Genomic DNA, 25,510 nt, shown 5'->3' with positions numbered 1-25,510 from the left:
TCAAATCTTTCTTCTAAGAACAGCCTGGCAGCTGGGTGAGGCCAAAGGGGGCCCGTCTAGTCCAGCTCCCAGATGCCCCCAAGAAAAGCCAATAAGAAGTGCCACGAGTTCAAGATCTGCACTCCCCCCCCCCCGTGAGGCCCCACAATTGCAGAAGGACAGGTTGCACAGTTACTCCAAGTTTTAAAAACAGCAGATTCTGAAACAGGGTGGTTGCTATGAAGATAGAGGAAATGTGAATGCACCATCGCTGACCTTTATAAATAACAAAGACTTATGGCACCTTAAAAACCTAACAAATTTATTTCTGCATATTAGATTAATACAGATACCTTTATAAAAAAAACATGCAGAATCAGGTGTTGGTTCTGAAATTGCATTTCTCACAAGACATCTCCAGGGCTTCCAATGACACTGATGTTCTCCTTGAAATTCTCTTTTTATTTTTGTGCCTTTTGGGGGGCAAACATAATGATCCAAAGCAGCTCACACTGAAAACCTTTTTGTGTGTGTGGTAAACTCAGAGAAACACTTTTGCATTGTCATGTGGTTCAAACAACTTAGCGCTGTCTCACCATTGCCTTTTTTAAGGGGGGAGTGGGGTGCCTAAATAATGAAAAGTTGAAAGTAAATGGGGAGAAAAATACTACATGTTTTCCTCAGCAGAAACAGGAACTCTGCCCTGGTTATTTAGGGTAAATGTAGTAATGGGGAGAGGGATGGGGAGGGGAGGCATGGAAGGATCAGAAGGTGCAGTGAAATATGGTTAATGCAAAGCCCAAGAAATAGGCAGCCACACCAAAACACAGCGTGAATCTCCACTTTTGCTACAATTCTCCATCTTCTGCCTTCTTTAGGAGGGTGAGACCGACCTCTAACACAGTTTGCAAGAACACACCTTGAACAGCCAAGGATGTGACTTCTTCTCATCTGCAAAACAAAAATGCCACATTTTTAAAAAACCTTCTGATCCATTTTGCGTGTTTTTAAAAGGTTCCTACACACATGCAGGCACACAGAGCCACTTGACTTTAGAACAACACATTTTCATAACCTTTAACAAACATCTGCAGAAATTAAGCCTTGAATAAATTTTACAGCATTGGGGCCCAAAACAACACACACACACCTCCATACCACAGACTGGTATCTGTGCAACTTTTCACCTCTCATATACCTAGAAAATGGAGGGGCAAGGAAAGTCCAGCTTAAGAAGTGTTTGTGCGTGAATATTTCCCCCTCACTCTAGAGGTCAAGACCTGAAATTAGGTCACCTGCAGAGGCAAAAAGCCACGTAATAGTGAATGGAGTGGTACGTGGCAAAAGGGTGGGACAGTGGTTAATAGACTCCTCAACTTTTTAATTGCTTTACTGTAGCCTATGGGATCTGATGGGTCAGGATCACAGATAAATCCTGGATTAATTTCTTGCTTGACCAAATTGATTTCAAAGCCCAACAGATGGATGGCAGACACATTATCTGGATTATCAGAAATTCCACAGAAAAGCTAGATAATACCAATAGATCAAATTATCATTTGACTTTATGTGGTCGGCGGACATTATTTACCAAAATCTGGCTATTGTTTCAAATGCATTGTTCAAGCTTGGTTGGATGCTGTGCAAAATCCCTGGGTGTGACAAACTGAAATGCCGGCTCAATACATTCCTTATGCATTCCTCAAATTATTCAAATGTCATGTGAATTGTCTGCTTGGCTGATAGGCTTACAACAAGGGAAAGGTAGTGATGACGTTTTCATTATTATTTTCAAAACAAGCTGTGGGTAAGGCTGGCCATTTCTGAAGAGCTTAACACACAGGAAAATGAAAACATTTAAAAAAGCACTGCTATATAGTAAGAAGAAGAGAAGAAGAAGAGTTTGGATTTGATATCCCGCTTTCTCACTACCCGAAGGAGTCTCAAAGCGGCTCACATTCTCCTTTTCCTTCCTCCCCCACAACAAACACTCTATGAGGTGAATGAGGCTGAGAGACTTCAGAGAAGTGTGACTGGCCCAAGGTCACCCAGCAGCTGCATGTGAAGGAGCGGAGACGCGAACCCAGTTCACCAGATTACGAGTCCACCGCTCTTAACCACTACACCACACTGGCTCAGAGAAGTAACAGAGAAGTGCCCCCTGTTGAATCAGACCAAAGGTCCATCATTGCCCAGATAGCAGTCAGATGCCACTAGGGGGACCTTGGATAGCTCAACTGGTGGAACAAGAGACTCTTAATCTCATGGCCATGGGTTTGAGCCTCACATTGGGAAAAAGATTCCTACATTTCAGGGAGCTGAACTAGATGATCTTCATGGTCCCTTCCAACACTACAATTCTAAGCAGCAGATGAAGAAGGCAAGAGCTCTCTTTTCCACTGCCTGGTTACAGCGTCTCCTGCAAATGGGGGTGACCCATACCCACTGTGGCTAACAGCCATAAGATGAGTGGTCAGCCTAGCCCAGAATTCTGTTGTTCACAGTGGCCACTCAGATGCTTCCCACTGAAGCTTCCGTGCAAGGCCTGAAGGCGATGATGACCAACCCCTGATTTTCGCCCTGCCCCTGGCACTTGGGTTTATACTGCCTCTGACCATGGAAATTCTATTTGCATGGAATTAACTTCCATGAGTTTATACTGAATACCCCTCCATCTCTGCTCTTGCGCCAGTTCATTTGGTTCAAAGGCTACAGCTGGCCTTGCAAGGTCCAAGCTGCCATGCCAATTCTCCTCGGCAGGAGCTCCTTCTCCTGCCATTCCTAAAAGGTGCCATGCCTGCTTTTTGTTTGCAAGACATGCCCCTTTCAGCCCATTAATCTCCTCTTGCTTGTTGACCAACATTTCCAAAGCAAGGTCCTTTGAAGGTCTCCCTCTCCCCTGACCAGCCTGCCAACTCAGTAAAGGTAACATGGAGGGAGGGCTCCTCTGTGCCCCACAGTGGAGTTCTGGACACTTTGGACCACGGTTGTCTTCCACTGGCTAGTGGAGACCTTTTTGTTCCAGCAGGCTGTTGCCTTCCAAGGCAGATAATGCTTTATCTGAAGATCATATTCTTATCTGCAGTGTCTGCCTTTGCTGCGTTTTGCTGATACTGCTGTCTTGCCTTTCATATTATGATTTCAATTATTGCGAGCTGTCACAAATCATGCATATACATTAGAAAGGTGGGGTATAAAGCATTATATAAATAAATGAGGCATGTTTTCTTCCAGTTTTGCATAAGGACCAAACAGCATTGGCCCAAAAGGCTAATCAGTCCTTGCTGCTGCCTGCATAGGACCTATTCTTGGGGGGCGGGGGCGGGGATGTTCTGCTTTTCAAGCAGCTGATCTGAGCATCACGTCCAGTTCTAGAGGTGGACCATATTGGTGTTTCGCAACTTTGACCTGTTGCAGGACCTTAGCCAGACCTTAGCAGAGCATACGCAGAGTTCCAGAAAGCAATCAGTTGCAGGCCGGATGGATGAAGCAGGAACAAAATGCTGCTACTAGCAACTTGGTTACTCAGAGGTGTTTAATATTTACAGCAGACTCTACAAGTTAATATATACAAGAACAGATATGGATCTTAACTAGCTCTCTCTTAACAAACTCCAAACGACTCTCAGAACACCACACTGACCAACAAACTATCCAGTCAGTAAGGTCATAAGTCATCATGCCTGTGTGAGACCTCAACCAATGGTAAAGCTGTATCCAGGGTCTCATATCTCCAGGCAGAATAACTCCTCTCTGCTCAGTCATCTTGGCTTTCAGCCAATGCTTAATTGACCCTGTGTGAAGCTGCAGAGAATGGCACGTAATCAAAAATCCCAACAGATCATCCCGTTCCACCACCTGAGATGAAATGAGGTGCCACCAAAACCTCACCAGCATCACACAGTGGTGGAGGAGGCTTCCAATGAGATCTCATGGAACTCTTGTGAGATCTTGCGGAAGACTTGAGGCAGCTCCACAAGATTTTGGTGGAAGCTGTTGATGCCTTGCAATTCTGGCAGCAGCAGCTGGGAAGGGATGGGCGCCACCCCATGGGATTCCACCACCCAAGATGGCTGCTTCAGTCTGCCCCAACCAGATGCCCCTAAGGGATGAAGCCCACAAGCAGGGCCTGAATGGAACACAGCCTGCTCCTAACTTGCAATTCCTTGCCATTGGAACCCATCGTTCTACCCAGACACTGAGGTCCAGCTCCGAGGGCCTTCTGGCGGTTCCCTCTCTGTGAGAAGTGGTTACAGGGAACCAGGCAGAAGTGAGGTTACAGGGAACCAGACAGAGGGCCTTCTCGGTGGTGGCGCCTGAGCTGTGGAATGCCCTCCCATCAGATGTCAAGGAAATAAACAACTATCCAACTTTTAGAAGACATCGGGAGGCAGCCCTGTTTAGGGAAGTTTTTAATGTTTGAAGTTTTATTTTGTTTTTAATGTTCTGTTGAAAGCTGCCCAGAGTAGCTGGGGAAACCCAGCCATATGGGCGAGGTAGAAATAATAAATTATTATTACTATTATTACTATTATTACTATTATTACTATTATTACTATTATTACTATTATTACTATTACAGTGGTACCTCAGGTTACAGACGCCTCAGGTTACAGACTCCGCTAACCCAGAAATTTTACCTCAGGTTAAGAACTTTGCTTCAGGATGAAAACAGAAGTTGGGCAGCAGCGGGAGGCCCCATTAGCTAAAGTGCTGCTTCAGGTTAAGAACAGTTTCAGGTTAAGAACAGACCTCCAGAACAAATTAAGTACTTAACCCGAGGTACCACTGTATTATTATTGGCAGTGGAGGGAAGGCACTGACATCACAGCCACCTGTTGGAGGCTAATGGTGGACATGCCCTTTCCTGCCAAATGCAAACAGGTGCACAGTATCTCAAATGCCCCTGGGTGGCAACACCTTCATGCACTGCCTAGCGGGGTGTGAATCAGGGCCCTGGCAGTCCCAGCAACATGCCACCTTGATGCTTACTCTACTGGCAGCAAGTCAGGGGACAGCAACTCACAGCACATGAGGTGGCCCAGTTTATGGCGCCCTTTCCTGTCATTGCCCTGTCAGGTGAAGGTGCCAGCTGTTTAGGTGCTCAGCCTGAAAGGATGCTTGGGGAAGGAGTGGCTGCCTTGGGGTGGCCCCTGAGGCACCTCCACCTCTGGGATGATGATCTGGATGAGGCCCCTGTGGAGGAGGGGGGAGGCATGTGTGAGGCTCAGGTGACCCTGCAATGAGGATCAGCTCAGCTATGGGGCAGTAAAACACGCAGCTTGCTAATCAGCATCCAGTGGCCTAAGAACTTGTCAAGAATGTATAACTTGCTGTTGAAATGGAACACTCAGGATGAAATGGTAAAATCTGCTATGATTAAATGGGCACAAGATGTTGGACATAACATTATGATGGCTGACTGGGAACTGTTATGGACTACAGGTATGAAATTTACGGCATGTAATGCTCTAAGAGAGAATTTAATGAAAATGATATACAGGTGGTACATGACACCAGTCAAGCTTGCAAAAATTTATAATTTACCAGACAATAAATGTTGGAAATGTAATGAGACTGAAGGTACATTCTTTCACCTTTGGTGGACATGCCCAAGGATTAAGACATTCTGGGAGATGATTTATAATGAAATGAAAAAGGTATTTAAATATACCTTCCTGAAGAAACCAGAGGCCTTTCTCCTGGGTATGGTCGGCGAATTGGTGCTAAAGAAGGACAGAACTTTCTTTATGTATGCAACAACAGCAGCAAGAATACTTATCGCGAAGTATTGGAAGACACAAGATCTACCCACCCGGGAAGAATGGCAGATGAAGTTGATGGACTATATGGAACTGGCAGAAATGACTGGCAGAATCCGAGACCAGGGAGAAGAGTCGGTGGAAGAAGATTGGAAAAAATTCAAAGATTATTTACAGAAATACAGTAAAATTAATGAATGCTAGAAAAATGTTGGAAAGAAGTTATATGGCTTTAGCAGAAAGGTTATAAGGAATTAAGCATAAATGGATTTTTAATGTACCAAAGGGAAAAAAATAAGGTTAAAATAAGTTAAGATAAATTACAGGACAGAAAACTGAGGAAGATGGAAAGGATTTGCTGAAACAGTTAATTGAAGCGGAATACAAAAAGGGAGGTGTGAGGAAGTCGTGGAAATAAGTGAATGAAAGATAAGATACTGAAATTATGGATGTGTCTTAAATTGTGTTTGTTGTATTTTGTTAATTTAATGTTTTTTAATGTCAGTGTTATGTAGTGTTTTTGTTTTTGTTTTTGTATTGTATTGTATTGTTGAATTATTTTTCTTTCTTTTATACCCTTTAAACTGTTAATAAATATTATTTTTTTAAAAAATCAGCATCCAGTGGCCAGCCAGGTACTGTTGGTTGGTTAAGGTAACTTCTCATTTAGCCAAGCTTTGCTTTTGAGGGCAAAGAGATTTGGGCATCAGGGCTGGCCTGAAATGGACTGAAGCAGCCACCTGCAGTGGTGGAATCCTGCGGGGACACTGCCCTGCCCGCCCCTGCCACATCCAGAAAAGCAAAGAGAAGTGGCGGTGGTGGGTTCAGCAGAGATCTAATCCCGGCTGTTGCTTCTCACTTCTCCCATGGCATGGCAGAGCACCCAGAAGCTGCAGCCACGCCACCCTGGAAGCAAATCAGTCTCTTAAGCTTAAGCTAAGATAGAGTATTCTCTATAAGATTGAATATAAATATGCGTATCAAGACTTTGAGATTAGACCACTGAAGAAGCCTGGAAAACTATCTTGGGAGTGTGCTACCTGCAAGCCCCAGTTAAAAGGCCCCATGGGGGGCGAACAGCGGCTTTTTGATTACTTGGACTGCCAGGGCGAAACAGGTGCAAAACGCCGGCACCCTGTCGTCTACAACTTCATTGTCTACAACTTTATCAACATCTATCTACAATTCTACTAGCATCTCTCGGTGTTGTGAATATCACCGAACTTACCTTTTGTTGGTACCTTCATGAACTTATCTAAAAGACTGAGTGAAGTATTTGAAAAATCTATTGAAACCACACATCATTTTAGGCTGGGTAGTTCGCAAGTCTTTGTGGCTTTGTTTAATGTTTTGTATTTTTCTCAGAAGGTTGATAAGGTATGTATAATTATTGTTCTGTGTATATTAATTGCCAACGTGTTGCATGAGTCGCACTCTGCCACCCTGGAAAGCACGGCTTTGGCACAGGGGTCAGAGGGGGGTTGGCAAGTTCCCGTTTCACCTCCGGCAGTGAAGCAGGATGGGCAGTCCCTGTTGGGCAGCCTTCCCATCTTCCGGGGACTGCTGGGGTTTTGCCTGCCCACAGATTAAGAGGCAGGCATCAAGAAGGACCTGGGCTCCTCTCTCCAGACCTCTCTTTTCAAACAAGGGCTTCTGTCAGAAGTGTCTCAATTTCTTATCACATAATTCCATCCCTACAAGCAGCAATAAATAATTCATGTCCCCGGGTCTTTGTTGCGGGTCCCCAAACTGCCCGGCAAGGGGAGGTTGACAGCTGTGTCAGGGCAAGCGCTGAAGATCTGGCGTGACAAGGCGACTAACAAGTCGTCATCCCTCCCCCCCCCGCCCAGTCAACGGGGAAAGTCGACAATCGCACAAAGTGTGAAAACAAAACCCTGAAATGAAATGAAGCTGTCCCTTTCTCTCTCTCTCTCTAGATGCTGGCTATGAGCTGATTTCCAGCCCCATAACCTCTGGCCACATTAGAGGACTCCCAGCCGCCCTCTCTATTCTTCACTCTCGCCTGTCCATTTACGCCTGTCCACGGATCAATATGAGCAATTCTTGGAGAAATACGACGTCGCCATGACAACCAAGCTACAAATTCTCAGTGGGATGCAACGAGCCCCGTAGAAAAGTCTCTGGAGGTTTCCCGACCAAGGAGGAGGAGGAAAGTTCTTTAAAATGCAGGAATGGACAGAGGCCAAGGCTGGGGAAATTCATGACAAGGCAATGATTGCAAAGAGAGCAAGCCAGGCAGAGCTCTCAGATGCAGCAGAGAGGCTGTAGCAGTAAACATATTCTCTGGCGCACCTCTGCCTGTGGGCGAAATCTCCCTTAACTCCTCTGCTGCTGGCCTGACACCTCTTGGATTTCAAGCTGCACATCTCTGAGAGAGGGGGGAATGGGCTCCATTTCAAGGGAGCTAATGGCATAAATACCGTATTTTTCCCCGCTATATAAGACGCACTAGATCACAAGACGCACCTAATTTTTGGAGGAGGAAAACAAGGAAGAAAAAAAAATTCTGAACCTCAGAAGCCAGAACAGCAAGAGGGATCACTGTGCAGTGAAAGCAGCAATCCCTCTTGCTGTTCTGGCTTCTGGGATAGCTGCGCAGCCTGCATTCACTCCATAAGATGCACACACATTTCCCCTTACTTTTTAGGAGGGAAAAAGTGAGTCTTATAGAGCAAAAAATACGGTAATCAAAAGCCAGAATATACATTTCCTTCAAAGGGAAACAGATCATGGAGAGTATTTGCAACTGCAGGCTGTTCGTTGTTACAACCAAACGAGGCCACGGGATATGCTCTTTTTGTTCCTCAAATTGCTGACTTTTATTGTTTTTGAGCCAGTCTCAGAAGAAGCTCCTGCCCTTCTTTAACTTAGGTGTTGGTGCTAACCTTTAAAGCCCTAAACGGCCTCAGTCCAGTATACTTGAAGGAGCATCTCCACCCCCATCGTTCAGCCCGGACACTGAGGTCCAGCACCAAGGGCCTTCTGGCGGTTCCCTCCCTGCGAAAAGTGAGGTTACAGGGAACCAGGCAGAGGGCCTTCTCGGTAGTGGCACCCGCCCTGTGGAACGCCCTCCCAGCAGATGTCAAGGCAATAAACAACTATTTTACTTTTAAAAGACAACTGTTTAGGGAAGTTTTTAATGTCTGACACTGTACAGTGGTACCTCAGGTTACATACGCTTCAGGTTACAGACTCCGCTAACCCAGAAATATTACCTCCGGTTAAGAACTTTGCTTCAGGATGAGAACAGAAATCGTGCAGCGGCGGCGCAGCAGCAGCAGGAGGCCCCATTAGCTAAAGTGGTGCTTCAGGTTACGAACAGTTTCAGGTTAAGAACAGACCTCCAGAACGAATTAAGTTCTTAACCCGAGGTACCACTGTATTGTTTTTAATATTCGGTTGGAAGCCACACAGAGTGGCTGGGGAAACCCAGCCGGATGGGCGGGGTATAAATAAATAATAATAATAATAATAATAATAATAATAATAATTATTATTATTATTATTATTATTATGGCACAAGAAGAGTTGTTCTGCATTCCTGGGCAGCGCTAGAAACCAAGCCCAGCTCAGAGCAGGTAAATGGTGGCCGGCTTCTTTTCACCTCCCTCCTGGAGAATCCTGCGCTCTGAAATCCAATCGTGTAGCCCACAGCCTGAGGTGGGGTCTGAGATGACTTCAGGGACCTGACATGGATTTCAGGCTGCTGCACCCTTTCACTGAAAATTAAATCTCAGCAGTGCTCCTTTGGGAGGATCAGGCCGCTCGGCAGCTGCCCTCTCAGCAGCACACATGCGTGGCTAGATTTGGGGAGCTTTTAACTAAGCTGACAGAACTCAGCTTATGGTTCACAGATTGGCACACAAAGATGTAGGAGAAGAAAATATATTGGTGGCAGGAGGGGGAGGGCGAGGGGGAGGGGGAGGGAATGGATGGACAAGGCTGCTTAGCCCTTTCGTGAGTGAGAGACAGCACTCTGCAAATTCTCCGGAATACAGCCCTGGCCGATTGGGTCAAAGGAGGGACATGTCATAACTTCAGTACTTTGTGCACAAATATGTATCGGTCCACAGGATGCTCCAGGAGATTCTCCCCTCTATTAAAATATTAGGAAAATACTATTAGGAAAAAGATCGCATTGGGAAGAGAAGGACAAACAGCAGAAATAAATAGGAGGCTAAAATAATCACGAGCAGCTGTTGGAAAATTTAGCTTTATATCAAAAAAATAAAAATATAACCTTATATTTGAAAGCTAAAGTGTTTGATATGCACATTTTATCTGTGATGGAGCGGAGAACTGGACCATGACACAGAGAAACGTGAACAGCTTAAGAACGGCACAGCATGCCATAGAACAGGCTAGCTAAGAAAGATCATTAAAAGATGGAAAAGATAATAAATGGATGTGACAAAGATCAAAAGTTGCAGATGTAGTGGGAAGTTAAAATGGACATATGCAGGACATGTGACAAGAGATGAAACAATGGAGAGAACTTGGCATCTATCCAAAGATGGATGTGAGAAGAGGGAGAAGGAGAAATACAGTATTTGCTGATTTGGAGAAAACGGGAAATGCTTCCCATTAAATTTTCTCAAGAGCAGCATGATTGATAGTTGAACAGCACCCTGGTCCTTTTTTTCTGGGAAAGAAGAGATCACTATCTGGTCCATCCAGCTTCTCATCTTGAGTCTATCACGAATTCTTATGGCAAACTTCTTCTATCAGCTTTGCCCTGCCTGGACCTGGATGAAAGGGGCTCCAGATTCTCCAGAGACAATTGGCCAGATGCAGGCATTGCCCCAAAGGAAAGCACATTGCCTTGACCCCTCTGCCTTGCCTGCTTTCTCACACAGCTGCACCAGGCAAGCACCTGGGATTCTCTCACCTGGATTTTCCGACTCTTCCAAGACCTGCCTCTCAGCCGTGTCTTTTCCTTCTTGGAGGTCTGCAGGTGTTGTGCAGTTGTCACAACTGGTGGCAGCTAAAAGAAAAAAGAGAAGAACAGTAACACTCTAGCAAATAGTTAACTTTCTTTCAGCTGCTCTGTCTATGCCGAGGTCACATTTTCTTAGTTTGGATACTAAGCCCTCCCAATCCCAAATGTCTTAAGATTTAACAAAATAAATGTGAATATATGTCAAACCAGAAATGAAACAAATATGAAACCCTTCCTCTTCCTTCTCTTTCCCAGTATCTGCACCCAGCACAACTGTTTTCCCCAGTCACTGATACGCTCTAAGAACTGAGCCAGCTTTTAGGAATAAGAACTTCTGGGGCAATGGAGAAAGAAGCACCACAGTGGAGGAGGTGCCCAACAATTTGCAGGGAAATTCATGCCTCTAGTGCATATATACCAACATATATTGTACGGGAAACAAACAAGATGAGAAAGAAATCCTAACATCTACATCTCTATACCGTGGTACCTTGATTCTAAAACTTAATCCATTCCAGAAGTCCGTTCCAAAACCAAAGCGTTCCAAAACCAAGGCACGCTTTCCCATAGAAAGTAATGCAAAATTGATTAATCTATTTCAGACTTTTAAAAACAACCCCCAAAACAGCAACTTAACATGAATTTTACTATCTAACAAGTTCTAAAATGAAAGCAATAAACAATATACTGCAGTCACACAATCAATCAATAGGTGAACTGGGTTCCACACAGTCACACACACACACACAGAGCCACAAAAATGCAAAATAAATAGCAAAAACAGACAGACCTCAGCGTAACACTCAAAACGGAGCATGTTTGACTTCTGAAAAAAGTTCGCAAACTGGAACACTTACTTCCAGGTTTGCAGTATTTGAGTTCCAAGTTGTCTGAGAACCAAGGCGTTTGAGAACCAAGGTACCACTGTATAAACGTTTTGCTGGCCTGCTGTCACACTGTGATAATAGTCTGAGCTGCCAAGGGGAGCAAGAGGCACATGGACTAAGCTGAGGTTCGGAAGACTGTCCTTCTAGGAATCCACCTCAGAGCCTGAATGGGTCACCTCAGGAGAAGGAGGAGAGGAGGGGGAAGGTAAATCTGATTGTTTTGCTGCTCTTAGCAGATCATAATTCTATTCAGGCTGCAACACAGCTAAGCACACCTTTTGAAAGTCAGGAGCATTTGGTAAACAGGCAAATCTATCTTGGACTAGTGAAAGCATTCAGAAGCTTCTGGGAACAAAGTGAATAAGTATAATTGTAAATTAGCAAGCACAGCTTATCACTTGTAGCTATAACTTAATTTAAGTTGTGTTACAAGCTCTGAGCAGCTTCAAATCTAATTCGTCAAAACCATTTTCCCACCAAGCTTGCAAGAAAACCATTAATGAAGTCTAGAGTGATTGTGTTCATTTTGACTTCTCTGTGAGGGAGCAGAATGCAAATATTCCCAGATGAAACCAGCTCAAGGTTGCTCCACATCTCCAGAGGAACTCAATAGCTGCACTGTGTCATTTGAGAGATGCTGAAAGCCTCATGCAGTGGCACAGATCAAAGGACGGCTGGGAAATCACATCTGGAAGTGACCTGTAAGGCTCTTTTGGTCAGTGACTCAGTCCTGGTACTGGGGCACTTGGTAATCTGGTGGTGTAGTTTTTAAAAGGTAGGGAGGTTACTGAAATGTAGAGTTGGGGTCTGATGTGTACTAAGCTCTTGCTGTTATACTGATTAAATGTCAGCGTCTTCATTACAATTTTTGGAGAGCAGATTAAAGAATTAATTCCAGAGGCCCTGAAATTAGGACTCTGAAGTGAGTAGAGCACCATATGGCAGTGGGGAATATCTCTTAGAGACACCGACATAGATGGGGTCAGCCAGGAGACTAGTGTCAACAGTTAGCAAGGGCAGAGCAGCAAACACCAATAGGCACTCTGTGTAATTTCCAGAGAGCAAGATGACATTTCTTCCTCCTTATGGATACAAAGACCATATCTGACAGCTGCACATGGCCTGAATGAAGTCAGAGAGATAGAAGAGGAGAAGGGGAGCATGTTAACCCCTTATTAGACACCCACTGCAGTTAGGAAGTGACACATGATTCCGAGAAGGCTGAATTCGAGCCTTGGTTACCTATGTCTATAACATGGGATTAATGTGACACCAAAACACCTCATGTATGTTCTATATAAAGCAAGTATGACAAAGTCATCAGCACCCCTACCTCCTGAGAACGCATGTCACCAGGAGGTAGTTCCATGAAGCCAGACCCCCGACTGCCCTTCACCACTGCCATCCACAGATGCCAGGGGCGCAAGCTCCAAAGCCATATAATGCCACATCCCCACTCATGTTGGTGCAGTCAAAAGCCCCCAAAGCAGCCTTTCTCAACCTGTGGGTCCCCAGATGTTGTTAAACTACAACTCCCATCACCCCTAGCTAGCAAGGCCAGAGCTCAGGGATGATGGGAGTTGTAGTCCAACAACATCTGGGAACCCACAGGTTGAGAACCGCTGCCCTAAAGCAATCAGGTCCCTTTTAAGGTTAATAGAGACTATACTGGGGCCATAAGCCAAAACCCTCCTTTGGGCTCAGTTTAGCTAGAGCTCTCCATGGTGCTGATAAGTACTTCTCTACTCTGTGTGTTTGAGACCTGGCATTCCACTATGAACTGACTACACATTTTGGAGTACAAGACACCTGTCCACTGACTTGCTTTTCTGGACTTTTGACTCTGGCTCTGCTCATTAGACCCTGGATGGATTTGGCTTCTCTGGAACCAGGGCCCAGCTGTGCCCCCCAACCAACCAACCCCCCGCAGGGTCTTCTGCCTGAAACAGGACACTGGAGTGCAAGTGTACCGTATTTTTCGCACCATAGGGCGCACCGGACCATAGGGCGCACCCAGTTTTTTTGGGGGGAAATAAAAGGGAAAAAATTATTTCCCCCACAGGCGCGGGGCTGGGGCGGGGGAAGCTCGAGCTTCCCCCAACCCCAGCCCCCAAACAGGCAGCTCTCTGCAAGCCGTGGGAGCGCTCCCGCTGCTTGCGGAGAGGTCCGCGAAGCCTGGGCGCGCTGATCTCAGCGCGCCCAGGCTTCGGCATGCTGGCAACTCTCCGCAAGCAGCGGGAGCGCTCCCGCTGCTTGCGGAGAGGTCCGCGAAGCCTGGGCGCGCTGAGCTCAGCGCGCGCAAGCTTCAGCATGCAGGCAAGTCTCCGCAAGCAGCGGGAGCGCTCCCGCTGCTTGCGGAGAGGTCCGCGAAGCCTGGACACGCTGAGCTCAGCGCGCGCAGGCCTGAGCATGCAGGCAACTCTCCGCAAGCAGCGGGAGCGCTCCCGCTGCTTGCGGAGAGGTCCGCGAAGCCTGGGCGCGCTGATCTCTGCGCGCCCAGGCTTTGGCATGCTGGCAACTCTCTGCAAGCAGCGGGAGCGCTCCCACTGCTTGCGGAGAGGTCCGCGAAGCCTGGACGCGCTGAGCTCAGCGCGTGCAGGCTTCAGCATGCAGGCAAGTCTCCGCAAGCAGCGGGAGCGCTCCCGCTGCTTGCGGAGAGGTCCGCGAAGCCTGGACACGCTGAGCTCAGCGCGCGCAGGCTTCAGCATGCAGGCAAGTCTCCGCAAGCAGCGGGAGCGCTCCCGCTGCTTGCGGAGAGGTCCGCGAAGCCTGGACACGCTGAGCTCAGCGCGCGCAGGCCTGAGCATGCAGGCAACTCTCCGCAAGCAGCGGGAGCGCTCCCGCTGCTTGCGGAGAGGTCCGCGAAGCCTGGGCGCGCTGATCTCTGCACGCCCAGGCTTTGGCATGCAGGCAACTCTCCGCAAGCAGCGGGAGCGCTCCCGCTGCTTGCGGAGAGGTCCGCGAAGCCTGGGCGCGCTGATCTCTGCGCGCCCAGGCTTTGGCATGCTGGCAACTCTCTGCAAGCAGCGGGAGCGCTCCCGCTGCTTGCGGAGATGTCCGCGAAGCCTGGACGCGCTGAGCTCAGCGCGCGCAGGCTTCAGCATGCAGGCAAGTCTCCGCAAGCAGTGGGAGCGCTCCCGCTGCTTGCGGAGAGGTCCGCGAAGCCTGGACGCGCTGAGCTCAGCGCGCGCAGGCCTGAGCATGCAGGCAACTCTCCGCAAGCAGCGGGAGCCCAGCGCTGGGCTCCCGCTGCTTGCAGAGAGGTGTGCGAAGCCTGGAGAGCGTGAGGGGTCGGTGCGCACCGACCCCTCTCACTCACCAGGCTTCAGCGAAAGCCTGCATTCGCACCATAGGACGCACACACATTTCCCCTTCATTTTTGGAGGGGAAAAAGTGCGTCCTATGGTGCGAAAAATACGGTAATCTGTAAATGAAATTTAAATGATAGCAGTAAATGGCTAAAGGAATGACTCACAGGATCCCGAAGGCAATAAGCAAAGGAAGTTCCAGCTGAGGCTTTGCTGGCACCGTATCATCCCAGGCCAATGGCATTGCCTGGGCAATGGAGACTGCAAAATGGAGGAAGATCCATGCCAATTATGCCTGAAGCACAATCCAGATCTATGTAACACATTAAATTTTGAGCCCATTTGATTGGGAGAGGCTGAGGGACCCCTTAGGTCTTATTCATTTCTTAAGGAGGGGTCTTATATATTTACCCCTTCAACGTGCTCAGGCATACCGTCCAGTGATCCCTCTTCCCAGAGCAACCCTGTAGGTAAGATAAGATGACTGGCCAACCAACCCAAAACCACACTGGGAGCTTCACAAGTGGGGATTTGAACCCAGCTCTCCCCAGTTCAATTATGACCCTCCAGCCACAACACCACACAGCTGATCCAGTTGCAACTGATGACCCTACTGTGGATCGGGTGGCAGTTTCCCCCTAGATTTCAAGAGAAGACGACTTGTTCATTAGGGAAGTACAGATTTTCTGACAGCCATTGTACTCCTAAGAGGAAGCACCTGCTCCTCTCATTAAGGGTGGTTAGTTGGACTCTGGCACCTACAAAATGCAAAGGGGACAAGAAACAGCTCTCCTAATTAAGGCTTTGTAATGAATTTGAAACTGGAATTGTTTTGTTTTAAATATATGTTACCTACTGCATATGTAACTTTGAGGTGTTGTACAGGAAGTGATTCATGCATATAAATAAACAGAGCAACTAAAGCCAAACTCACTTTTTTGGCCTGCAAATGTGGGCAAAGTGGAGCACAATTAATAGATATGTTTGCAGTTTAAAAAACAACAACAGTGGCAGCACAAGCTGCTGAAAAACTGGGATGATGAAGGGGCCTCGGTGTGAGCCTTCTTCGCATGCTTATGTTATCTGTCTGCTGCCCTAAGCTCTGCAAAACTGTTGGGATCATCTCCTCAGATTAGAGGCTCTAGCTCCAAGATGTTTTAGCAGCTCCCAATCCAATTAAACAGAAGTTAAATATACAGAAGGGTCTATTGAGCCCAATCATCTCCATTTTTTAAAAACTGAAAAACCATGTAATTGTAGGTTATACAAGAACTTAATCTGACTTAAAACCTAATATCAACCTGCTGCTTTATAAGTGCACTTGGTTAAGCTGGCTTGTGATACTGGTGTGCTCAGTTTGGGGGTCGTCATTATCCTTTATTAAGTTACTTGTAATCCTAAAAGCCTGTGACTGGGTCTAGATTTTTGGCAAAGATCCAGGGATTTCCCTTCTCAGAGGATGGGCTGATTGAACAGACCTCTATGGCAAGTCTGAAGTTTCTGAGTGAGCCACAGAGCAGAGTTTGATCAGCCAGCCCTGCCAGCTAAGGGGCTCCACCTTCTGAGATCCTATTTGACCATCACATGACATGGGAGGGATGTGTGTGTCAGAATATGACTGGGTTTAACTGCCAACCTAGCAGTTCGAAAGCACGTCAAAGTGCAAGTAGATAAATAGGTACCACTCCGGCGGGAAGGTAAATGGCGTTTCCATGCACTGCTCTGGTTCGTCAGAAGCTGCTTAGTCCTGCTGGCCACATGACCCTGAAGCTGTACGCTGGCTCCCTCGGCCAATAAAGCGAGATGAGCGCCGCAACCCCAGAGTCGTCCACGACTGGACCTAGTGGTCAGGGGTCCCTTTACCCTTTTAAAATAATTTTCACCAAACCTCCTTCCAGCTTTGGAGAAACCCATTATGGAGGAGGGACTCTTTCAAATGCCAGGTATGCCTCAAAATGAACAAGGCATTTAAATGGTCTGGAGTGACTTGTTTAACAGCAGGAGTGTTATATTATGCACAGCCCTTGACTGCAGACTAAAATCATTTTCATTTCACATACTAAGTCTCATAATGAATTGGTGGCATTTAGGGAATAGAATACTTATTTGGTTTCAGTGCTCTTTTAAAAGAAGTCCCTACTTTATGTAAATGGCAATGTGATCTTTAATTCTACTGTCATCTGTGCTGGCAGGGTGGGGTGGGGAATATACCGTATTTTTTGCACCATAACACTCACTTTTTTCCTCCTAGAAAGTAAGGGGAAATGTCTGTGCGTGTTATGGAGGAAATGCCTACGGGTGGCATGCCTACGGATTTTCCTCCTCTAAAAACTACGTGCGTGTTATGGTCGGGTGCGTGTTATAGAGCGAAAAATACGGTATATATAAACACACCAAAACAGCCTGGGGGTGTATTCAAAGGACATCAACAGCAAGCAGAATTACAGGAATGGAAACTTCTTTCCCTTTTTCCCACCCAAAACAAAGCTTTCAATACTGTTTCCACAAGCAGGAGCTGATGCTGCTGGATTTATTTGGGGGGGGGCAGGCTTTATGTGTTTTGGGGAGGCAGAACTGAATTATCTGTGACGCATTTGGTCAGTTAATTAAGTATTTTATTTATTTACTTGGTTTAGGTGGGGCAGCTGCCCCCCTGCCATGCCCATGTGCTGGAAGCAGAGACCAACATTTCCCTGCCTTCCCAGCCAGGGCCCCTCCACCAACCATCTACCAACCCCACGAGCACACCTTTTCTGGCCCTTAATATAGGCCCCAAGCAGAGTATGCCGAAGAAGAAAGAGAAGAAAACAAAGCAGAGAGATGACAACCAGAAAGAAAGAAAGGAAGGAAGGAAGGAAGGAAGGAAGGAAGGAAGGAAGGAAGGAAGGAAGGAAAAGAAAAGAAACAGGAAGAAGAAAGGAAAGAGAGAGAGGAAAAAAGAAGAGGAAAAAGAGAAAAGGGAAAGAAACAATAAAGAAAGATAAAAAGGACTTTTCCCATGTCAGTTACTTTAAAAAAGAACAAAATATTTAAGATATTCAGTCCATGATAACATCCACCGTCTCCACTTTCTGTTAAACCATGTTTATTTTAAGTGTCTCAAAATCGTTTGATTCCTCTCTGACTTTTGACACCAGTTTCAGGGCAAACAAACGCATTTGGTTATTGTTTATCCTCACAAGGACCCAGGGAGGCAGGCCAGGACCAGTGTTCTCCAGGACTGATGAGGAACTGAACCACAGAGAGCTGGGATGGAGGTGGAGGGAGGGAAGGAGGGAGAGAGCAAGAGAAACACTTGCGAGACTGCCTTATAGATGAAGATCATTGCCCCCCCCCTCCAGCTTGGGCAACTTAAGCTGCTCCCAAATGCCCTGATTTTGTCTCCATTCATCCACCATGTTGCAAAGGGATTTGATCCAATTCATTTGGCTGTTAATGCAGCTGACTTGACAACTAGCCTCCTGTTAATTCTGGTGAAGAGGCAGGTGTGTTGAGACCAGGCAGCGATCTCTCCCAAATCAGCACGAGACAGGAGGCTGTGACATCAGGAATTGATTTTATTGTAATTGCCAGAACCCAAGAAAGGCCTACAGAGATGGGGAACGGGACATATGATCCAAAAACTAGGGTGGGGAGCTAGTGGTCTTCTAGATGTTGTTGGACCTCCATCACCCCCAGCAGTCAGCAAGGGCCATGGTCAGGGAGGAGGATGGGAGATGTAGTTCAACAACAGGTGCCCCAACACAGCCTTTAAATTAATGTCAAACTTGAGGCCAGCCCAAGATATTTTGCTTCCTCTAGCAAATGGGGCCTCCACCTCAAGTCAAGGTGAATATGCTGAACACGACTCAACTTATTTTGGAACCTGATGCAGAAAACCCAACAGGCTCTTCTCTTTCTCCCTGACAATAAAATTACAATAATAAATGGAATAATCAATAATTTGCTGTCTTTTCATAATATGCCAAATCAGCTGCCTGAGGCAGTCACCTTATTCTGCCTAATAGTACAGCTGTCTCTGTTCAAACTGCAAGTGGTTCATAAGAAGAGCCGTATAAACATGCAAACGTACGTATCTCATGAAGCGAGCTGTAGTCCAAAAAGCTTACACCACAATCAATGTGTTAGTCTTTAAGGTGCCACAAGACTCTTGGTTGTTCATCAGACTTACGAGCTGTATGCAATAAGATTAGCCTTACAAGCAGACAGAGCAGGGATCTCTGTTGAGGATCAGAGCAATGAGCACGAGACTTCCATCTGATTCAAACTGAGAGCCCTCTTTGAGTTTTGTCAAAAGCCAGAGGAGGCTTAAGCAGCTGTCATCTGCAAAATGTCATCATAGTGCATCATCATAGGGACGCTGTGGTGGTCAACTGCCACAACCATCAGTGTCAAACAGTAAAACTTCAGACCATGGAGCTCTGCAAAGACTCGGACTTGATCTATAACTACAAACTATCTATCATATCTATCAATCTACTGAATCACTCAGTAGATTTGCAGGTGAAGCAATACACAGACTCCATGGCGCTGCAATTATTTTCAAAATACATATTTGGCAAGATGTATAAATCGTTGTGCAAGAATCTTCAGGTTACTGTGCCTATGAGTAGGTATATACAAGTAAACACCAATTTAGAGCAGTGATAAAATAATCAATCACACAAGAAACCAGCATTTGGTTACAGTTCCTCCAACCAACCAGAAGACACCCCACCTCATTTGGCCTAGTGGAGAAAGGGTCAGAAAGCAATTTTGAATAATAAACGAGACCTCCTGACCTCCTGACCCAAGTCTGGCAGGGTCAGTGGCAGCCCTTTTCACCAAATGCTGATGGCAGAGACACAGACAGCTCCACTAATGAGCTCCTGGATAGAGCAATTGCCAATCTGGAGGTCACTGGCCTGCTGCTTCACAGGAAGAGGAAAGTGATGCTCTATTTGGCTGAAAGTGGAAACCAAGGGGGTCAAGGAAATCCGGAATGTTGTTGTTCCTCCTAAGGCCAATCCCAGTGTGGGCATGATCTCATGAGGAGGCAGCACGTCACCAGGTCCACTGGAGAAAGATCACTAGCACAAATCTGCAATGCTGCCTTAGCTCCCACTCAGTGTCATGAACTGGCTAGATGCAGAGGAATGGTGGAAGGCACCAGTGGGGGAACCCCGAGAGAAGAAGGCTCAGAGCCTGTGGACTGGTAAGTGGATGATGATTAGTGGTCAGAGGCAGAAGACGGAGGTGTTGGTGTTGGAAGAGGTAACAGGGTTTAGTGAGCAGGGAGAGGCTGTGGCAGAAAGAAGTGCAGAAGCAGAAGTGGAAGAAGCAGAAGAGGAGAGAGGCCAAGAGGCAGAGATGAGTCAGGCTGGTGAAGATGCCAGGGTGTCTCCCTCTCCTGCTACAAGCTCCCCTTCCCCCGGTCTCCCAGGACCAGGAGAGGTATGAAGTGGAAAGAGAAAAGACAGGGGCCTGTGTAGTCTCAGATTGCTTGGGAAGGACTCTGGTGAGGAGATTTAGTCAGCTGTGGGAATGTGAGGAACTTCACTCTCCACAATTGCCTTGTACGCGCAAGAAGAGTTGATGAGCTCCTTAGGCCTGGCACCCCCAAGCAGGCCTTGTTTCTTCTAATAAACCTCACTTACTCAGTGTGATTTTTTGCTGGTTGGCTCCTTGATGCTCAGCCTCTTCATTCCACATGTGTCAGGAAGAGACTGACAGGCTCTTTCTGATCTGCTTGCATTGGGTCAGATCCAGGGATCAGCTCAGTGGCGTAGCGTGGGTTGTCAGCACCCGGGGCAAGGCAAGTAATTTGCGCCCCCTAACCCGTGGATTTGCGCCCCCTAACCCGTGGATTTGCGCCCCCTAACCCATGGATTTGCCCTAACCCCAGATGTTGCGCCCGGTGCGGCCGGGCCCCCCTGCACCCCCCACGCTACGCCACTGGATCAGCTAGAAACCTCAGGGAAGCCCAGCACTGCAGCAGAATGGAAATAGCTGCATCCACACCCACACATACCATATTAGTCTCCAGCCAAACATTAAACATCAAATGGTCTCAGCTCCTGTAATTTCTATCTGTATAATCACTGTGATTAATAGCCCAAAGTTGTCCATCTAGATCAGCATCCTGCTTCTTCCTACAGCAGCCAGCCACAGGCCCAAATGGAAGACCCACAAGGGCAACAGGCCCCCTCCTGTTGTTTCCCCTTCAGAAAATGCCATTCAGTGGCACACAGATCTCATGAACCAGGAGGTCCCATCCGTGTGGTCATAACGGGCCTCTTCCATGAACTTGTCTAATTCCCTCTTCAAAGCCACATGACCTTGTGGCCGTAGACGCACCATGTGGCAGTGCATGAATGAGTGTGAAGATTGACAAAAGTGACACTCCTCTCTGCCCACTGTTTATGCACCATGCCTGATTTTACAGCCTTCTACCATGTCCTCTCTTAGTTGCTCTGTTTTCTAAACCCAAAAATCCCCAAACGCTTTGGCCTTCCCTTCTACAGCAGATGATCCAGCTTCCCATAGAGGAGAGGATTTTCTAAATGCAGATTTTCAAACTAGAACAACCACTATATTTTGAAATTTCCCTGTCTCCTTTCTATGGAACCCCTAAGCCTCATTAAAGCCTCATTTGTAGCAGTTTGCTTTCCCCTTGTGGTTTAGGTCATTTGTGCGCACCCCCACCCCGCAAGAGTTCTGGTTCTTTTCCAGATTTCTGACCTTCTTGAATCTGAAGCCAAGCGCATTTGCAGACAGCTGCAACACGAGAGCCTCCTCGTCCTCCCCTGCCATTGACCTTCAACCTGATCTGAAAGAGCCACCTTCTTTCTGAGAGAGAAGTTATTCATTTACTGTAATAGCCTCCTGAGCAATGGCTGGCAATTGTGCCCAGATGGGATTCTGTGGGGCTTCCAGCTCCAGAACCAGCAGGAGGCTGCAGTTGGATCAGCTGGGGCTGCAAAAGTTGATCTTTAAAAATATGACTGGTGTGTGAAATTAAAGGAAAAGAGTGTTTGTTTCAGCGCAAGCAGGGCAGGAGGAGGGATTAAAAACAACAGTTCCTATCATTTTGCCTGCGTCTATTCTCCACTTACTGTTCCTAAGCGGAAATCTAATCTTCTCTGTTGGGGACAAATGGGGAATCTGCAGTGCAGCTTTTCCACTGGGCCAGATATATAAATGTGGTGGCTCTTTCATTCAAAAGTGCAAAGAAATGAAATGGACTGGATGGGGGGGGGAGGAAGCACCAGCTCTGCAAAGCCGAGCTGCAGGTGGCGATGGAGGAGACAGTTTGTGAGGCATGGAGGGCATTTATCACAACCCCTAGACAAGTTATTGAGCTGTCTGTGAAAAACAGGAAGAGTTCTCGCAGAAGGCAGTGGCTGAGGCCCTTGATTGATAGAGTGAGATGATGCAAAGCTGTCTGATGGCCTCTCTGTGAAATAACGCAGAGGAACTCAAGGTCTTTCTTGACAATCCCTGACCACAGATGAACAGCTACTTTATTACAGCGCAGGGAAAGGTTGCACCTTGCTCCAGACTCACCCACCCGCCGATGCACACAGTTAACTTCACCAACAACCCCCTGTGCGTTTAAGGGGTCTGCAGACTTCGTAGGATTTAAAGGGACAGCAGATTGCGTTAGTTCAAAGGTGGGATTCTTCCCCCCCCCCATGCAACGAAAGTACCGGTAACTGGAAATAATATAGTCAATCCGTACTATGCTGTTCTGGGACCAGGCAAGAATATCGGGGAGCTGTGCTTACACCTTCTGAAACCTTGACATTGTCAGCCTCTATGAAATGCAGGGTTTTTATTTGTCTTTAGCCATTTTACGATACAGTGGTACCTCAGGTTAAGTACTTAATTCGTTCTGGAGGTCTGTACTTAACCTGAAACTGTACTTAACCTGAAGCACCACTTTAGCTAATGGGGCCTCCTGCTGCTGCCGCGCCGCCGGAGCACGATTTCTGTTCTCATCCTGAAGCAAAGTTCTTAACCTGAAGCACAATTTATGGATTAGCGGAGTCTGTAACCTGAAGCGTATGTAACATGAAGCATATGTAACCCGAGGTACCACTGTAGAGAGTGATACCTAAGGGACACCATAAAGGGATCTTCCAAGGCAGAGGTGAATCTCAAGTTTCTGTGCTGCAGCTCCAGTGGCATTGATTTCAGGAACTCCTCCCAAGTCACTTTGGATGTTGTGGGGCATGTCTTCTTGGGGGGGGGGCTCTTTTTGCTAACTCCACTCCACTTGGTGGGGGTCAGGGAGGCTGCATCAGGCCTCCAGACTAGACCCCTATTTTAGAGTAATGGCTCTGTGAGCAAGTCAAGTCCTTGACTGGCGTATCTCTTAGCACACACTGTTGTCCCTTTTGCACTAACTGTTTGGTGTATGAGAGAGCAAACTTAAGCAAGCAGCCTCTCCAGCCACTTAGGGATGGATACAAGAGAAGACTGAACTTCCTGGCACCTGAGCCATCTCAGTCCAGCTCAGATGATGGGAGAAGCCACTCTACAGTTCACAGATTTGATTAAAAAAAAAATATTAGCCACTGAATTACAGTTTTTTGGTTGGATTCCTATCACAGCCAAGTTGATGTTTAAGTGGAAGGATCAGAAGTGATACTTTCCGGTGACTGCAGCAATTTATGACTGGCAATTTTAGCTAAGAGAATTCAACAAACAAGATTTTTAATGGGCTCTACCAGCTTGATTTTGAGAAACACAGGTGGGCACAGCAGAGGAGGCACCTTAGCTGGCTGATGGCCTGCTGCTCCAGTGGGTTGTTGGCAAAGTTAACTGTGTGCATCAGCACGTGGGTGAGTCTCTTGGTGCCTCTTCTCATTCCTTGGTGCAGTGGGACAATGGTCACATCAGATCACCTCCGAAGCAGCCGAGCTGTCACCTGCTCCAAGCTCTGTTCCTAGCTTCAGCTCCTCTGGCACACAACCGTTCTTAAAACCCATATGCTGGAGAGCACAGCCATTTGGATCAGGCCCAAGGAAGAAGACCCCCAGTTTGACCTGGGAAGGAGAGGACGACCGGGAGCTTCTAAGAGAAATGGCGCCATAAACTGCTGCTGTTATGCTCCTGCAAATGACTCATCCTTACAGTAATGGCTAAGTGGCAAGTGGGCTTCCCCAGGCAGGACCTGAAGCTGGCAATCCTAAACCGTCAGCTCAGCTCATGCTGGTTGTGGCACAGAGGAAAGGCATTCCCTTTCCAGGTGGATTCTAAAAAGGCAGTTTGTGATCTAGCAAAGGCAAAATGTCAGGGGGAGAGAGAAATGGATGAGGCTCAGCAGTGGAGACAGACAGAGGTTAGCTGTGGAAGGAGAGCAGCAGAGCTGAGGTACTGCAGAGGGAGCTTCCCATCTCCAGTTTCTGTTTGCTTGTTTGTAATTTATTTTTAGAGTTTCTAGCGGAATGGATTGATGGGTGCATTATGTGCAGCAGATATCAGGCCCACGTGGGCAGCTGCTTAGTTGAGGTTTTCAAAAATGCATGGAGTGCACGAAGCACAGATCTTGATGACTCCACCAAATGTCAGGTGGGCCAAAATCTGTGCAATACTTTCAGATGCCACAACGCAACACCAGGTCCAGTCATGTTCGCTAGATGAAGGAACTAGAAGCAGCAAGTTCTGCAGCAAATCTAAGCATAAAAAGTTCAGGGCAACTTGGCTTCTTCTTCTCTTGCCCAGCCCCCATTGGGAGAAGATAGTAAGATAAGTGTAGGAAAGCAGGAAGGCCCCAAATACCCCCATAAGACCTCAGCTCCGGCTTTTAGTTATTTCTTCTCTACCCTTGTGCTTGATTCAGAAAGCACAACCAGGTTGTCACCGATGGAAGCGAAAGCTCAGAAAAAGCTCAATATGGAGGCTAAATGGCCGAAATATTGGGAAATTTTGGAACAAGATGGAGATAGATTAAAATTGCAGAGTTTTGAGAAACTAAAGAATAAAGTGCGAGATTGGCTCCATTATTATCAGATAATGGAGGCATATAATCTGGACAAGAAAATTGGCTTCCAGGTGGAAAAATCAAAATTAGAAACAGAACTGCTAGATCCCAAAACTAAGATACTTTCAAGAATGTATAACTTGCTGTTAAAATGGAATACGCAGGATGAAACGGTTAAATCTGCAATGATCAAATGGGCACAAGATGTTGGACATGACATAATGTTTGCTGACTGGGAACAGTTGTGGACCACAGGTATGAAATTCACGGCATGTAGTGTCTTAAGAGAGAATATTATGAAAATGATTTATAGGTGGTACATGACCCCGGTAAAGCTTGCGAAAATTTATCATTTGCCCGATAATAAATGTTGGAAATGTAAAGAAAATGAAGGCACATTCTTTCACCTTTGGTGGACGTGCCCAAGGATTAAGGCTTTCTGGGAGACGATATATAATGAACTGAAAAAGGTATTTAAATATACCTTCTTGAAGAAACCAGAGGCCTTTCTTCTGGGCATAGTTGACCAATTGGTGTTAAAGAAGGACAGAACTTTCTTTATGTATGCCACAACAGCAGCAAGAATACTTATTGCAAAATATTGGAAGACACAAGATCTACCCACTTTGGAAGAATGGCAGATGAAG

General features: G+C 46.7%; 1 protein-coding gene across 1 annotated transcript in view; it reads right to left on the bottom strand.

Annotated features, from left to right (window-relative positions):
* Window positions 1-218: 218 nt before the first annotated feature.
* Window positions 219-25,510, bottom strand: part of WDR72 (WD repeat domain 72) — a 79,916-nt gene continuing 54,624 nt past the window's right edge. The window contains exons 21-22 of the mRNA XM_053365014.1: window positions 10,651-10,746; window positions 219-930 (exon numbers count right to left, since the gene is read on the bottom strand). Of these exons, the coding sequence (XP_053220989.1) occupies window positions 875-930; window positions 10,651-10,746 (152 nt within the window). The 3' untranslated portion in view covers window positions 219-874. The remainder of the gene's footprint in view (window positions 931-10,650; window positions 10,747-25,510) is intronic.

This window comes from Podarcis raffonei, chromosome 14 (genome assembly GCF_027172205.1).
Source record: "Podarcis raffonei isolate rPodRaf1 chromosome 14, rPodRaf1.pri, whole genome shotgun sequence".
Lineage (NCBI taxonomy): Eukaryota > Metazoa > Chordata > Lepidosauria > Squamata > Lacertidae > Podarcis > Podarcis raffonei.
Note: the sequence above shows the minus strand (reverse complement) of the source record. Positions and strands in the feature narration are given on the sequence as shown.